This window comes from Impatiens glandulifera, chromosome 1 (assembly GCF_907164915.1).
Source record: "Impatiens glandulifera chromosome 1, dImpGla2.1, whole genome shotgun sequence".
NCBI lineage: Eukaryota > Viridiplantae > Streptophyta > Magnoliopsida > Ericales > Balsaminaceae > Impatiens > Impatiens glandulifera.
Window position 1 is genome coordinate 35150443 of NC_061862.1, and position 16821 is coordinate 35167263.

The 16821-nt window shown below is 29.4% G+C and overlaps 1 protein-coding gene across 1 annotated transcript; it reads left to right on the top strand.

Moving 5' to 3' along the window:
* Positions 1 to 554: 554 nt before the first annotated feature.
* On the top strand, positions 555 to 4133 carry LOC124924404 (subtilisin-like protease SBT4.3). Its single transcript, XM_047464450.1, has 10 exons — positions 555 to 656; positions 730 to 827; positions 1297 to 1394; positions 1502 to 1748; positions 1916 to 2405; positions 2481 to 2575; positions 2668 to 2895; positions 2986 to 3097; positions 3224 to 3440; positions 3532 to 4133. The coding sequence occupies exons 1-10, from the start codon at positions 555 to 557 to the stop codon at positions 4068 to 4070; spliced, it is 2226 nt and encodes a 741-aa protein (XP_047320406.1). The 3' UTR covers positions 4071 to 4133.
* The last annotated feature ends 12688 nt before the right edge of the window (positions 4134 to 16821 follow it).

Here is a 16821-nt window from a genome sequence, read left to right on the forward strand (position 1 = left end):
GATCTGGTGGGATAAGACTTGAATAGGCCAAACTACATGGACCCGACACATATTGTAGGTGAACTATGTTGCAACAATATTAAAAATATTTTGAAAAATAAATATATTATTTGCATAATATATATAATATTAAATATGTACCCTATCAAATTATATATATTAAATAAATAAAAAACACAAAGTAGAGAGCATTCGAACTAAACAAGAGTAAGATCCTCTACTCTCGTTTTCTCCGTGCTCCTCTCATAAAGAAGGGTAAAATCGTAATAAAAAAATATTTATTTATTTATATATACGGTTTTGTCCCTCCCTATTAGAGAGAACATGAAAAAACGGGAATAGAGAATCTCAATTGCACAAAGTGATCCTTGTGAAACTGACTGACATGAATGATACTTTAATGCATTAATGTTTAGAATTAAATTATCCTCTTAATAGTAAAACTAATAAATGAGATTAACTTAACTAGTAATTAAATAATGAACATGTCAATGTATATTTATTTTACTCTATAAAAGTGAGATGAGGGAGATATAGTGAGAGCAAATTGCACCATGGCAAATTCAAGATTGTCTTATTACTTCCTCTTAAGCTTTGTGGTTGCTTTGGCCATTGGTCTATTATGTGAAGCCATTGATGATGATGAAGAAAGAAAGGCAGTCATCTTTTTTCACCATATACATTTTCGATTCATTAGTTTCTTTTTTGACTGAATTTCATATCGTTTAGGTATTTATCGTTTACATGGGAAGTCTTCCCGAAGATAAAGGATACAAAGCCAAGTCCCACCATATTAGAATGCTTCAAGCTTTAGGCAAAGACAAAATGTAGGTTTGTTGGTTTTGTTGTTCTCTTTTATTTATATAAATATAAATTAATATGTGTTCACATATATAAATAAACTTTAGAAAATAATCAAAAACTTATTTTTTCTAACAGGATCTCTAAATGAATGAATATATTTAGAAATATGTGTATAATTTTTTTTAATATAAAAATATCACATATATTAAAATAAAGTACACAATTGATTTTATATGTTTCCAAATTAATTGACAATTTAAGAGTATGAACCAAATCTATACACAATATATATTATTTTTCTAAACCTATATACAAATTCACTACACCAAAAAACTTTGTTTTCCAATAAGATCAATCTCTCTTATTTCTCTATTTTTTTAATGACACATTTCTTTCGTCTTTTTCCTCTAAATTTTATTTTGAACACCTTAAACAATCTTTATGAGTACCAAATACTACAATTGATACCTTCATTTTTTTCCAATGTATTAGTACCGGCACAATGGAGGAAACGTTGGTGAGAAGTTACACAAGAAGTTTTAACGGTTTTGTTGCGCGTCTTACCTCACGAGAGGCAAGAAAGTTGGAAAGTGAGCATTTTACAACAAATTTTATGCTTAAAATGTGACTTATTCTTAATTAGATTTGTTTTCTAATCTAATTTACTTGTATACATATATATTTCATATTTGTACAGACATGGAAGAGGTTGTCTCCGTATTTGAAAGTCGTCTATATCATACACAAACAACAAAATCATGGGACTACTTAGGTTTCTCTCAAGATGTTCTTCGAAATCCACCGGTTGAGAGCGACATCATAATCGGCTCCATTGATAGCGGTATAACACCAGAGTCTGAGAGTTTCTCTGACCAAGGTTTAGACAATATTCCCATGAAATGGAAAGGTGTTTGTGAGGGCGGCAAAAATTTCACTTGCAACAAGTACTAAATCGATTAACCTCTCATTTTCTATGATTTTACAACTATATTAGTGTATGAATTATTTGGCCAAATAGAGGATTGTGATTTGAATTGAAATGCTCAATAATGATTCATGTCTGTTAGAATATATAATAATATATATGTAACATATTATCATTGTCGTATAGGAAGCTCATCGGGGCAAAGTCCTATACACAAGAGAGTGCGAGGGATTATTCAGGTCATGGAACTCACACGGCTTCCACGGCAGCTGGAAGGGAAGTGCCAAACACTAGTTTTTTTGGCTTAGCAAATGGAACTGCTAGAGGAGCTGTACCAGGAGCTAGAATAGCCGCGTACAAAGTGTGTAACCTCGAAAGTTGTGAAGGTCAAGCTATGCTAGCCGCATTCGATGATGCCATTGCTGATGGTGTCGACATTATCACGATCTCAATAGGAATTGGCGTACCCTCAAACTTGAGCATAGATGTTATCTCAATCGGCTCCTTTCATGCAATGGAGAAAGGTATTTTAACCGTACAATCTGGTGGAAATAATGGAAATGACGGGTTAGGATCAGTGACAAGTATTGCACCATGGTTGTTCACTGTGGCTGCAAGTAGTATCGACATAAAGATCATCAATAAGCTTGTTCTTAGAAATCAACATACACTCATTGTAAGTTTGTTATTTTTTTCACTTAATGAAAGCAAAAATTTGAAATCTGTGCTAACTAAACCTAAACTGAAGTAGAGTACCGCATTGAATTCTTTTCCCACGAGCATTAACAACATAAGCTTGGTGTATGGAAGAATAATCAGCTCCAATTGTAGCGAATCAGATGCAAGGTAAAGAATGATCTCTCTTTACCATACTAAATATAATATATTCATCACTTTGATTTTTGCATTAATGCCTTTCTCTCGTGGTTGAATCTTAGGAAATGCAATCCTGAATGCGTAGACCCTTCATTAGTTAAGGGAAAGATTGTAGTATGTGATGCCCTCGACGATTCAGGTGCCATGACCGTGGTGACCGAATCCGGAGCAGCCGGGGTTATTCTTTCAATAAGAACAAATAATTCTGCTTCTTTTAATGTACCTTTGCCATCAGCACTTTTGTATGACTCTGATTTTTCTTATGTTCTATCTTACCTCAACTCCACAAGGTAATCAATCTAGTTTGTGTTTCCTTTTCTAAATGAACATCTCTTTCGAGTTCATCGATATGCATGGATGTTTTTTGAATATACATATAGGTTTCCGCTTGCACGCATAACAAAAAGTGAGATTGTTCCCCTTGAGAAAGCTCCCGCGGTAGCTGATTTTTCAGGAAGAGGCCCTAACAAAATCTTACCACAAATTTTCAAGGTATGTTCACCTTATTTTTGTTTGTTATTTATTAAAGCTTTATCAACTTTAATATTACTTATTAAGACTACATTACCATAGATAATACCTTGTTTATTAATATGAAACATGTTCTACATATAACAGCCTGATATAACCGCACCTGGCATTGATATTCTAGCTGCATATTCTCCTTTCAGCGGACTTTCAGACTACACTGATGACGACAAAAGACGCTCGAAGTTTAGCATCATATCAGGAACTTCCATGGCATGTCCTCATGTTGCTGGTGCGGCTGCTTATTTGAAATCAATGCATCCTCTTTGGTCTCCTTCTGCTATTAAATCCGCTCTTATGACCACCGGTAATATAAACAATTATCATTCAACTAGCTTTTTATGTGTATAGAAGAATTTATTCAAGGCTTATCATTTATCATTTACTTCAAATTGTAGCTACTCCAATGAATGTATCATATAATGTTGATTCTGAACTTGGCTATGGAGCTGGCCAAATCGATCCCTTGAAGGCCTTGCATCCCGGACTTGTGTACGAAACTTTTGTACACGATTATATTAACATGTTTTGTAGTCTAGGATCTGAAGGAGACAAATTATTAAAAATATTCAGAATAAAAAAAAGTTGTCCTAAAGGGAACCTAACATCTCTAAAGGATCTCAATTATCCATCAATGGTAGCCCCTGTGGACAAAGACTCGGCTTTCAACATCCAGTTCTCGAGAATAGTGAAAAATGTTGGTCGACTTCCTAACTCCACATATCATGCACAGATTACCACTGGGGATAGTGCAATTCATGTTAGCGTTGAGCCAAGTATTCTATCTTTTACACAATTCAGGGAAACAAAATCTTTTGTCCTGACGGTTAGTGGACAATGGTTGAACCAAGACCATATTTCTTGTTCTTTGGTGTGGTCTGATGGAACTTATAGAGTCAGGAGTCCCATTCTCTTGTATAGAAATTCAATTGTTTGATTCATGAAAGGATGACCCTACAAACTATGCTTCATAATAAAAGATTAATTTGACTGTTGAGTCAAAATCATATATATTTATTATGCTTATGATTTGAAAACCCCAAACAAAATCTACATGTGGTGTTCTTTCTTTCACAATTGTTATCTTGTTTTTGTTAATCTGAGTTGTTTGGATTGGATTTTGGTGTCAAGAAAATCAACAATTTATAGTTATAACTGAACCAAGTCCGGCTAAGTTCTTCATCGACTCAACAAAAGTTGTTGACAATAACTATTCTTACAAGTAATATTAAACTTGAGTTTTACTAGCCTTGAGGAGGTTATCTATAAGAAACAACAAGCCGGGAAGATTCACATAGTAGTTATTTATGTATCAATTAAAAACAATATGACTTTCAGGTAAAAAATAAAACATCAAGAGAATTACTTTATCATGATTTTACAAAATCATTATTATTTATGAATACATGTGATTAAGCTATATTTTTTGCTTAATTATATTAAAATAGTTTTCATGTTTTATGATTTATTATGGTTGTTTGATAAAAAAAGAAGAAGTTATATTGTTCTGTTTTGATTTATAAAATATTAATGGATAAGGTCGGTAAAAAAACCTGCAGCTAAAATGCGTCGCTACCTACGAATCCTTTGGCTACTAGGTATTCCTAAATTCCATAGTTTTGAAACTTGGCCCGGCCCGTCGGTCGGACCGGCAAACCGGTGAATCGGTCATCAAATCGGGCTGGGTTGATGAAACAATCAGAAATGCAATCAACCCTATTAAACTCGATCAACCCACCGGTTGGACCGGAAATCCGGCAGCCCGGGTTATCCAAGCGGGTTTATCTTATTTTATAAAAAAAATTAATTTTTTTCTCACTTATCACTCTTTTAGTTCCCCTTTCCCCGTGTTTTTAGTTCCCATTGAATTTACCTATTTCTAGTTTTATGTGGGTAGATTACCGATTTCTAGTTCTAGACACTGAGAATGACAAACTCTTTCATTCACCTCAAGCTCCATCTCCTACCTGAACCAGCTAATTCCGTTTTTACCAAACTAAAAAAACGATTTAAGGTGGCAAACCTATTTTGTTATCCAGATAAAAAAATAGTTATCTAAAAATCGGAGGTTGATGAATTTTTGCTATTTTTGTATTATTTTATTATTATATGAAATTCACTGGTTGAACCAGTTGACCGGTAACCTAGTCTCTTCACCGGATTGATGACTGAGTCGGGTTTCAAAACTACGCTAAATACGGAAATCATTTAATAAACGTCGGTATATAAGCGACGGTAAACTTATTATATTACTGTCGATTCCTTTACCAGCGCCTGTTTTGCGCATCTGTCCATTATATTTTGTCTAAGCGTTAACGAATAGTGGCGCTTTTATGTGCCGCTACAGTCCTAGAATAGAATGGAGGCGGTGGGGACAGCCAAACAAAACAATTCCCTGATATTCATTGATGGAGGAAAAATTGGTGTTGTTAGAATTGGATGGATCAAAGTGGACGAATCAAATGTTAACAAAATATTTCTAACTTAATTTTAACTTAATCTTCTTGTTTATTTTAATTTAATCTTCTTGTTTATTTTAATTTTTTAGAAGTAAACTATTTTCTTAATCATGTGATTGGGAAGACTCATTACCGATCAAAATGTCATTCGAACCACGTCCATTCACTGAGAGTTGAGTCACCAGTTAAGACTTTCAATTATTTAGTGAAGTTAGAATGTTAAAAATATTTTGTTAAGTAATGGTTGAAGTATCTGTTTTCTAAATTCAATGCAGTTAATTTATATATATTATTTGTATATATAAATTGAAGTCACACTTGGACAACTTTATTAACACGCATTAAATAAAAGATTAGTAATGGGATTAGAAATAAGATTTTTAAAATTATCGCTAAATATTTAAGAATTACAAAATTCACCAAAATGGTTGGATATAAAACTCATTCCCAGCTTCATACTACGTAAAATCTGGGTTATTTTTAACCAAATAAATTTTATGTTTTATTTATTTAATTAATTTTCAAATTTTAAACATTCATTGGATTTTGACATATTAAATTTTAAAATATTAAATAAATGTTGATACATGCGATTAATGTCAAAAATTGAAAAAAATAACTCCTAAAAGATTTAAATTTAGGTTGTTAGAATTGAAAATAAACACAAACAAACTTTTTAGAATAAGTGTTTCTTTTTATGAAAATATTCTAAATCATTTTTTATTTTTTCGAATTAAAAAAAATAATTTAGAACCTTAAAATTTTAAAACATTTAAAATCCAAAAGGATAAACAGACTGGCCCTAAGTTGGACCTGACGCAAGGTGGACCGTCGGTTTTGGTTTTCGGCTGCACTTTGTTTTAGCCTTAAGGTCAAGTTTAAATTCGATTTTTTATATTCTTTTCATTTTTAGTTTAATCTGTAAAATATATAAAAATTAATTAATAGACATCCCAAATAACTATTTAATTTAATTTCGGCAGTTATTTTAGTTAATTTAGAATTATTGAATACTATATTTTTATTTCAAATAATTATTTAATTTTATTTCCTCTTTGTTTTAATTAATGATTAATGAATACAATATTTATTTTAAATAATTATTTAATTTTATTTTGAGCTTTGTTTTAATTAATTTGTGATTAATTAATATAATATTTATCATAAATAATTATTTAGTTTTATTTTAACCTTTATTTTAATTATTTTGAATTTACTAATACAATATTTATTTAAAATAATTATTTAATTAAAAAATTATAAATTGGGATAGTTGAATTTTAGACTAATATTATAAAATATTTAAAATTAATATATATATATAATTAAATAAATATATGATAATTGATATTTTTCTCTTTAAATTTAGCATAATACTAAAATTACTTTTTCAAATATAAAATATTTAATTTATTTTTTATAATAATATATAAGTGTGAAATACGTTTCTCAAATACTTTAAAACTTAGTTAAATATATTTTAATTATATCTTCTAATTTAAATATTTTTTTATTAATTTGTTCTAAGTATTTTTATTTTTGTATGAAATTTTTTATTTATTTTACTGTTTCTATTTAACAATACATTTAAAAAAATAATAGTTTTATATCAAATAATAACAATACTTGTTATTTTTATTTTTATTTCATAATAATAATTAATATTATAATATTTTGTGTAAATAATATTAATGCATAATAACATTTGTAACTCTGAAAAACTATTTTGTTCCGCATGTAAGAAATATTTTTAATATAAAATATTATTTTAAAAGATTTTAATTAATTCGTTACGACTTTTAAAGTTAATTTAAAATATTTAACTTAAGTTCAAATTTTAAATAATTTAAGAATTTAGGGTTTAGGGTTCAAGTCAAATTACAATTTGATCTTTTAGAAACACGTTGTTTAAGTAAATTTAAAGTAATTCATTTAAAAGATTATTCATTTGAAAACAAAGTCGCCAATTATTTTTGAAAATCAATAAACTTGCATACGTGTACAAACGTATTTTTAGCCAGAGTTTCTTTCAGTTCGTAGTTTGATGATACTTAGGAAAGATCTTTCGTGTTTCATCCCCGTGTTCGTTTTAAAAAGATCTCTACTTATAAAATTGGCTTTTGAAAATCGGTTGTATAACATTTTATTTTAATCGATTATTATTCTTCCGGTCCTAGACATGCGTAGGTTTATGTGTATTTAAATAACTGTAACAAGAAATATTTAAATGCTAGTACCTGTTATTGATGATAACTAGGGAGGAAAATACCTAAAAACATTAGTTTAAAAGGCATTATGGTTTAAAAATAAATCCTAAACAAGCCTCTGTCAATATATTGTTTTGTGAAAATATTCCAAAAATATTTTGAAATTATTTTCTAATATTTCAAGATTTTTAGAAAATGGTTTGAGGTTCCAAAAGTACAAAAAAATAAATGAAATTTTAAAAGAGGAACTAAACAGGTCTTAGGATCGGTTTCCTGGGTTCGTTTTATCAGCCAGGACTAAAACCCTCGGTCCTAGTCGAATACCCCCTCGGTCCAGGTTTAGGATCCTCGGTCGAGGTATGAAAGTCCCTCGATCGGGGTGTTATGGCCTCTCAGTCCTAGGAAGAAGTTTGTCGGTCGGGGTACTAGGGCCTCTCAGTTCTAAGTTAGAATTCTTGGTCGAGTGCTAGAATTCTCATTCATGCCTCTCAGTCCTAGTTGGAAGTCATCGGTCATGGGTCTGGGAGTTCTCGGTCGGGTGCGAGTCTCCTCGGTCATAGGTCTGACTTTTCAGTCGGACCTCTTGGGCCTAGGTGGAAGTCATCGGTCCTAGATTCGAGAGTTCTAGGTCAGGTGTAAGACTCATCGGTCCTAGGTCTGACTTCTTGGTCGGATGTAAAAATCCTCGATCGGATCTCTCAGTCCTAGTTGAAGAGCATCGTTCGGACCTCTCGGTCCTAGTTGAAAAGCCCCAGTCAGACCTCTCGGTCTTGACTCAATTTTTTTGGTCGGACTTGTTGGTCCTTAAGAACATCAAAATTGCAGATTTTTCAATTTTGTTGGAGACTTGGATCCTTTAATCCAAGAGCTTGGATAGCTTCACAAAGCTCATAGAACATTAAAATCATCATCCCAATGATCATTCGACTTGAGTTATGATCAATTTGTTCAAAATAATTTATAGCCAAAAATCAAATTTTTGGTTTTAAAGTTTATTTGAAGTAATATGAGTTTGCCAATAGCTTCCTTATACTTTATGTACTTGATTGATACCAAAACATGAACACTAGCTGTTCATTTGGACAAATTCAAGAACTCAAAATTTTCATTTATTTTGAAACTTTTGATTTTGATCAAACATGATCCAAATAGTTGCCCAACATTATTAAAAACATGGTGGAAAGCTTTTTAAGCTATTGTTCTTGAGGAACAGAAAACCTAATTTTGAATTTTCCAAATTCAAATTTGGGTTTCTCTTTTTAAGATCGATTGATCGGTTCTGGTTTTCACATAAAACTCATAAATGATCCTAAGATCGATTTCCAATCATCAAATTCAAGAACCAGACAACATACAAACTTATGAAAGCTAAAATATAATAATTTTAATTTCAAACTAGAAGTATGAATTAAAGGATGATTGGAAGCTTACCAAATGTTGGAGAACACTCCTTAGACCTTAAGAAAGTTTTGGGGATGTTCAGATCCAAACTTTAATGCCTTACACGAAAATTCCTAAAAATCAGATGCTTAGAGCTTCAATGGAAAATTTTCTGAAACTTTTGATCTGAACTTGGCTTTAGAATTATTAAGGGATGCAATATATAGCCTCCCGAAGCCGGTTAAGAGAGCCAAGTGGATCGAATCAGCCAAAATTTATTTATGGTATTTTGGTTGTTCTTCTAGCCATTTGTTGGAATAGGCACTGATAATGCTTATAGATGTAGGGAAAATGATCATCGTGGTAGGGTGATCATTTCACCTTTCAAATCAGCCAAAATGTTAGATTGTAGGCAAAATTCTATCTTTGAAAAATCAAAGATGGATGTCGTCCTTATCCTTCTAGCAATCGCGATGAAGAAGACGGTGACAAACAAAACAATGTCGTTTCAGGTGTATTTGGCGAAAGCAGAACGCGTTGTTGGCATTCCGTCATGGTTCCATTGCGATCCGTGTGTTCCGTCGCATTTCAGCTAACAAGTGTTAGCTGATTCGGTCGCTTCGCGGGCACGCATTTCTTCGGTTATAGTGGGCTACGCGAGCGCTTCCTAGGCGTTGGATAAAAATCCACCGTCCATCTGATGGTCACGGTTCTGGCTGTAGCGATTTCTTTGTATTTTGGCTATACTTAATTACTGATTTATTTTTTTATTTTAAAACCTTAAGGGTTTGTTTGAAATTTATTTTTCTTTTACCCTTTTAGGTTTACTTTAAATATTTTAAAATACACAAAATATTAAAATAAATATGTCAAATATTGTGCCAATTTATTTTATATTATTTTAGATTAAATAAATAATTTTTGGGGATGAAATGGGTAACACATTTCATTCTAAATTATTTATTTTAATCTATTTTATTTCTCTTAAATTATTTTTAGATAAAATGAGTACAACATTTATTCCAAATAATTTTATTTATTTTATTTAACCATTGTCCTTAATTAATTATATTTCAATTATCACCATAATTAATCTAATTAATTGTTTAATTAGATTTTTGGCATTGGAGTTAATTATTTCGATTTAATTTATTTGAAAAAAAATCAAAATAATTATTTTACTTTTATAAATTGGGTATGTAAATTATTAGTGCTTACACCATTATAAAATAAAATAACAAATAGTTATCAACTATTTAAAACATGTCAATAGTTAAATACATTTTTTTATTTTTTTATCTGTATATTATTTATATATTATATTTTATTTGTATATAAAAATAATTAATCATTTTAAAATATTAATAAAAAAATTAAAAAAAATTATGTTATAGATATAATTATTTTTTTATTTAAATATTTATTAAAGAGTTAATTTTAAATATCATTTTACTTAATATTTATTTATTATATAAAAAATAATATTTATCAAAAATATTGTTTAAAATTTTATTTTAAAATATACTAATATTATTTTCCTTAAATATTAATATTTTATCATTTTTTGACCATACAAAATAATTTCGATCATTTTTCATTTTCTTATCCTTACTTTGCCTAACCAACCATCATATTCAACATTTATTTACCAATTCAATCAACCTCTTATCTATTAACTTTATTTTTATTTGGTCAAACCAACTTATCTATTCACATATTTTAACTATAAATATTATTTTTTTCAATGGACTTCTCATATTATTAATCTCATAGCCCTAAACTTTGACAAAACAACCAGTTCATCATCACAGACCTCACTTCGAGAATTTTGCACCACATCCATATAATATTGTTATCGACCTCTTTACCCTCACTTTGACAAACCAATCACAAATATGATCGACCTCTCATATCGTGATATCATTTTAACACCTCCGTTAACTAACTATCTCATTCATATATTTAACGACCAAATATCATTTGTTACTAACCCCTCTAATCCTCACTTCGACATCAAATTTAGAATTTAACCAACATATCATTTGTTATTGACTCCTCTTATCCTCACTTCGGTAAACCAACCACCAATCTAATTGATCTCTTATCTCGTGACCTCACTTTCACACTTCATTTAACCACCACCTCATTCATATATTTAACCACCAACATCATTTGTTACTGACCCCTCTAATCCTTACTTCGACCTCTCATTCATAATTTAACCACCAATATCATATGTTATTAACCCCTCTCATGACTTCACTTTCATTTCGGTCAATTCTCATTCATATATTTAACAACCAATATCATATGTTTCTCAATGAACCTCTCATTACTAATCTCATGACATCACTTCGATCATTTTGCACCCAACCATCTCAATATTACCAATCCATTTACCCTCCTACTTCGGTCAACCAATCAACTCATTCACATATTTAATCATCAATATTATTTATTCCTCTGATGGACCTCTCATTACTAATCTTGTGACCTTAATTTGATTATTTTACACCCAACCATCTCAACCTTACTATAATTACTAAAAATCTACACACCAATTTATAAAATTAAAATAATTATTTTGATATATTTTTGAATAAATAAAATCAAAATAATTAACCCCATAGCCAAAACCCAATTAAAACAATTTATTAGACTAATTATTTTATAATTAAAACTTAATTAATTAAGAAAATGGTCAAAATAAAAAATAAAACTATTTGGGATAAGTCTTGTACTCATTATCATAAAATTAATTTTAAAAAAATCAAGGGATTAAAATAAATAATTTAGGATAAAATGAGGTACCAATTTCATCCCCTAAAATTATTTATTTAACCATAAAATATACAAAAATAAATAAAATAAAATAAATTGGTAAAATGTTTTCCATATTTATTTTAATATTTTATGTATTTAAAAAGATCAAAATTAAAGCCAAAAGAATGAAAAAAAAATCAATTTTAAACAAACCCTTAAGGTTTTAAAATAAAAATAAAATCATAATCGGGTGTAGCCGAGATGGCTACAGTCGAAACTGCGTCCATCGGATTGATGCTAAAATCTCATCCAACGCCCAGGAGCAGGCCGCGTAGCCCGCTGCAACTAAAGACGCGCACACCCGAAAAGCAGACGATCAGCTAACGCCCATTAGCCGAGATGCTGATGGAACACCCAATCACCAACAGACCGCTGACGGGACGTGTTAAAGCGCATAAAACAATGTCGTTTCATGCGCCACCATCTTCTTCATCGCAACGCCGGGAGGATAAGGTTGAAATCCAATCCTTTGATTCTCCGAATTTGGAACTCAGCCGATAGTCCACATTTTTGGCTGATTCAAAAGCTGAAATAATCACCCTACTTTGGTGATCTTTTCTGCTACTTCTATAGGGGTGATTCATCCCTATATCATTAAGTGGCGGAAGAACAACCAAAATTCCATTAATAGCTTTTGGTTGATTTAGTCCACTTAAAGCCTCCACTGACTGAGGGATGCTATAAATACACCCCCTAAGTCATTATGAATGAAGGAGATAACATCTCAAGCCCTGAATCAAAAGTTTTCAAAAATCCTTCATTGAGCTTTTGATTTTTCGAAAATTTTGTATAAGGCCTTAAAGCTTGGATCTGAGCATCCTAAAAACTTCCCTAAAGATTTAGGAGTGTTCTTCAATTCTTAGTGAGATTTCAATCACCCTCTAATTCATATATATAGTTTGAATTTGAAATTTTTATATTTCAAATTGCATAAGCTTGTATGCTTGTTATTTATGGTGTTTTATGGTTGGAAATTGATCATTGAATCATTTATGAACTTTCTGGATATGTTATAAACAATCAATAAACCTTAAACAGAAAACTCAAATTTGAATTTTAAAAATCAAAAAAACGTATTTGTTGTTCTTGGGTTAATTCTCTTGAATCACATCCCAAAAAGGTTCTCAACATAATTGTAATTATATTGAGCAACTATTTGGATCTTTTTTTATCCATCCAAATTATGTTTGATCAAAATAAAAAAATTTCAAAAATAATTGAAATTTTGAGTTCTTGATTTGGTCAAAACGAACAGTCAGTGTTCTTGTTTTGATATCAATCAAGTCTATGAGATATAAGGTAGTTATTGGATAGTTCATTTCTCCTCAAAATATCTTTAAAATCAAAAATTGAAATTTTAATCACAAATTATTTTGAATGATTTGATCATCATCCAAGTTGATTGATACCTTGAGAAGACGATCATCATTTTCTTAGAACCTTTGTGAAGCTACCCAACCTCTTGAATCAATGAATCCGATCTTAAAACAAACTTTTCAAAATTGCACTTTTGTGTTCTTGACGACCAAGGCTTGTTAGCCTAGGACCGAAAATTTTGAAAAATCAAATTTTTTGTCCATATATTTAACAATCATTGTTTCCTACTTTTACCAAACAAGTTACCTCATCTTGAATCCAAAATCAAGTGGTTATTAATGATATGTGTAAGCAAAGTGGGATGTCAATGGATATATGAGGAAAAAAATAACATCTGAGAAACAATGGTTTAATTGTTATTGTCAAGTAATTTTATATATTATTGAATATAGAATCGCAAAGATACAAAACAAATGTGGAATTTTAAATTTTCATATTTGAATCAACTTGAATTAGTATATGGATGAGATAGATCCACTAGTTCTGTTGTTGAAAGATTTGAAGATGTTATTGATAATTTGGAAATTGATCAAAATGATGAATATAGAGTTGAAATTATAGAAGAATTCTACTATTCTTTCAATCAATACGAAGAAGTCACGGATGTGTATTTTGAATCATAATCAATTCTATGTTCTTCACACTGTTAGAATATAATATAATATATATGTAAGATATTATCACAATATTATAAATTATGATATATCAATATTATATTATTTAGTTTCCTTATAGGTCAATTGTAATGTTTATATAATATACATAATCTATGTAACCATAAATAACAAATTCAATACAATTTTTCTCTCTTTAGTTTAACATGGTATTAGAGCCAAGTTATCGTTATTGAGTTAATCAAGTGATAGTCTTTTGCTGCATCCATTAATGGTTACCTTAGCCATTGATGGAGAGCTCTAATAATTTATTATTAATATTTATTAGGTTGGTGTTCTTAAGTAACTTATCTAGGGTCTTGGATTTTGTTTGAGTGAATTTGTTTTCGTCTAGTTGGATTGAGGATTTTGGTAGTTTGATTGGTCTTGGTTTAAGTTTTGGTTGTTTTGTTGAGAACAAGGAGTTGAATTTAGTTTAGTTTTTCCCTATATTTGTGTAAAAATTGGTTTGATTGGTCTTGGTTTGGTTGTTGTTGAAAATAGAAAGTTGAATTTGGTTTGGGTTTTCCCTAAGTTTGTGAAACTTGGTTTAATTGGTTTTGGTTGTTGTTAAGAATAGGGAGTTGAATTTGGTGTGGTTTTCCCTGTGTTTGTGAAGGATGGTTAGTTTGGTTTAGTTTGGTTTTTGTGGGTTGTCAATTTTGGTTGGTATGAATCGAAGAAAAGTTGCTTTTGGGGTGGATGGTCAATGGATTGAGATGAAGAGAGAAGAGAATGCAAATTAAGAATAATGAGTAACATATTGTTGTTCACGCTTTCATTTTCTAACTGTCAAACTCTCCATGCTTATTGTTGTTGCATCGTGAGTTTGAGAGGGAATGTTAGAATATAATATAATATAATATATTTGTAAGATATTATCACAATATTATAAATTGTGATATATCCATATTATATTATTTAGTTTTCTTATATGTCGATTGTAATGTCTATATAATAGACATAATCTATGTAACCATAAATAACAAATTCAATACAATCTTTCTCTCTTTAGTTTAACACACAAACAAGTTAACGAAAACAATCATTGACAATTTTGGATGAAGTGGCAAAAAAAACAAAACAACAGCAGTACATTTGATTTTGGAAAACAATTGCACGACATCAACATTGGATTTCACAATTTGGTGGATGTTTTCAATACAAATTTTGCACCCATTGCAAATGTCACAACAAAAGATTGAAATATGTGATTGTTGAGCTAATGAGCCTTAGTCTTTCTTGACAAAAGATTGAAAGATGGGATTGTTGAGCTAATGAGCCTTAGTCTTTCTTGTGGCATGTTTTTAAAACAACTAATATATTCACTCCGGACAAGATTGATTTGAGGAAGAATGTCAATTTTATCACCGAACTATAACAAAATATTCACGTATATCACTGAACTAAATTTTGTTCTTTCATACCACTGTAGTTGAACTTAATGTTTATCTATATCACTAGTTAACAAAAACATCCAAGTCCGTTATGTTTTCCGTTAAATGATGACACATGTCATTGATATGTCATTTTTATATATTATATTTTTATTTTTATTCATAATTTCTAAATAATAAAATTTCAGAGACATTAACCAAATAATCTAAGCATTTTGAGAGACACTAACACTAATTCATTTTTTTTAATTAATATATTTTTAATATTTATTTTTATTAACGGATTTTATTATTTAGAAATGTTAATAAAAATAAATGTTAAAAATATATTAATTAAAAAAAAGTGAATTATTTTTAATACTTTCTCAAAATGTATAATTTATTTGATTAATGTCTTTGAAAATGTAAATTAAGTTTTATTATTTAGAAATAGTGAATAAAAATAAATTTTAATATATATTAATTTTAGAAAAATGACATGTTATCACACGTGTTATCATTTAACGAAAAACTTAACGGGTTTGGATGTTTTTATCCAGTGACATAGATGAACATTAAACTCAACTACAGTGGTATGAACGAACAAAAATTAGTTCAGTGATATACATAAATATTCTGTTATAGTTCGATGATAAAATTTATTACATTTGTATTATCAAATTTCTCGCAAATCAAACATCATTATTTGTAATAATACTTAATTAATTTCAGCTGATCAACCAAACACAATAATGAAATGACTAAACTCAATCCCATTCCAATTCGAGCATTCAAACCAAACACCCTGTAACAAATAATATTATTTACAAATTATTTAATAAAATCTAATTTTCTATTTTATTATTTACCATCATTTTGACTAGATTTCAGCAATATCATTTTAAATTAGTTTGATATCAATATTCATTAATATTTTTATAGGAAATATGGATATTTAATGAAATATTTCAGCAATATCATTTTTTTTACTTAATTCATTATTGAAAAAAAAGTAAAATATACATTTGGAATAAAGAAAAATCAAAACATGAGGTTTTATTGTTAATGTGCAATCTTTTTTATATTATTGTGCAATTAATAATAAAATAGAAAATAAGCTTTTAATAAAAGTTTGTAAATTCTTAACTATATATGTATAATTAGGATTTCTTATTAAGATTATTTACCATAATTTTGACTAGATTTCAGCAATATCATTTTAAATTAGTTTGGTATCAATATTCATTAATAATTTATAAGATAATATGGATATTTAATGAAGTATTTGTAATTTTGGTTAGCATGTATATATATAATAAAAGTGTCATACTTAATTTCAATACAAAAAGAAAATATATAAGAATTATTATTAGTTACTAAGAAAATTTCCGTACGATGCACACGGACAAAGAT

Excerpts from the sequence above, each read along its gene's own strand:
- LOC124924404 (XM_047464450.1), top strand. The coding sequence starts at position 555 with ATGGCAAATTCAAGATTGTCTTATTACTTCCTCTTAAGCTTTGTGGTT. Across the intron at positions 2,406-2,480 it reads GAAATCAACATACACTCATT|AGTACCGCATTGAATTCTTT; the intron begins GTAAGTTTGTTA and ends AAACTGAAGTAG. Across the intron at positions 2,896-2,985 it reads TCTTACCTCAACTCCACAAG|GTTTCCGCTTGCACGCATAA; the intron begins GTAATCAATCTA and ends ATATACATATAG.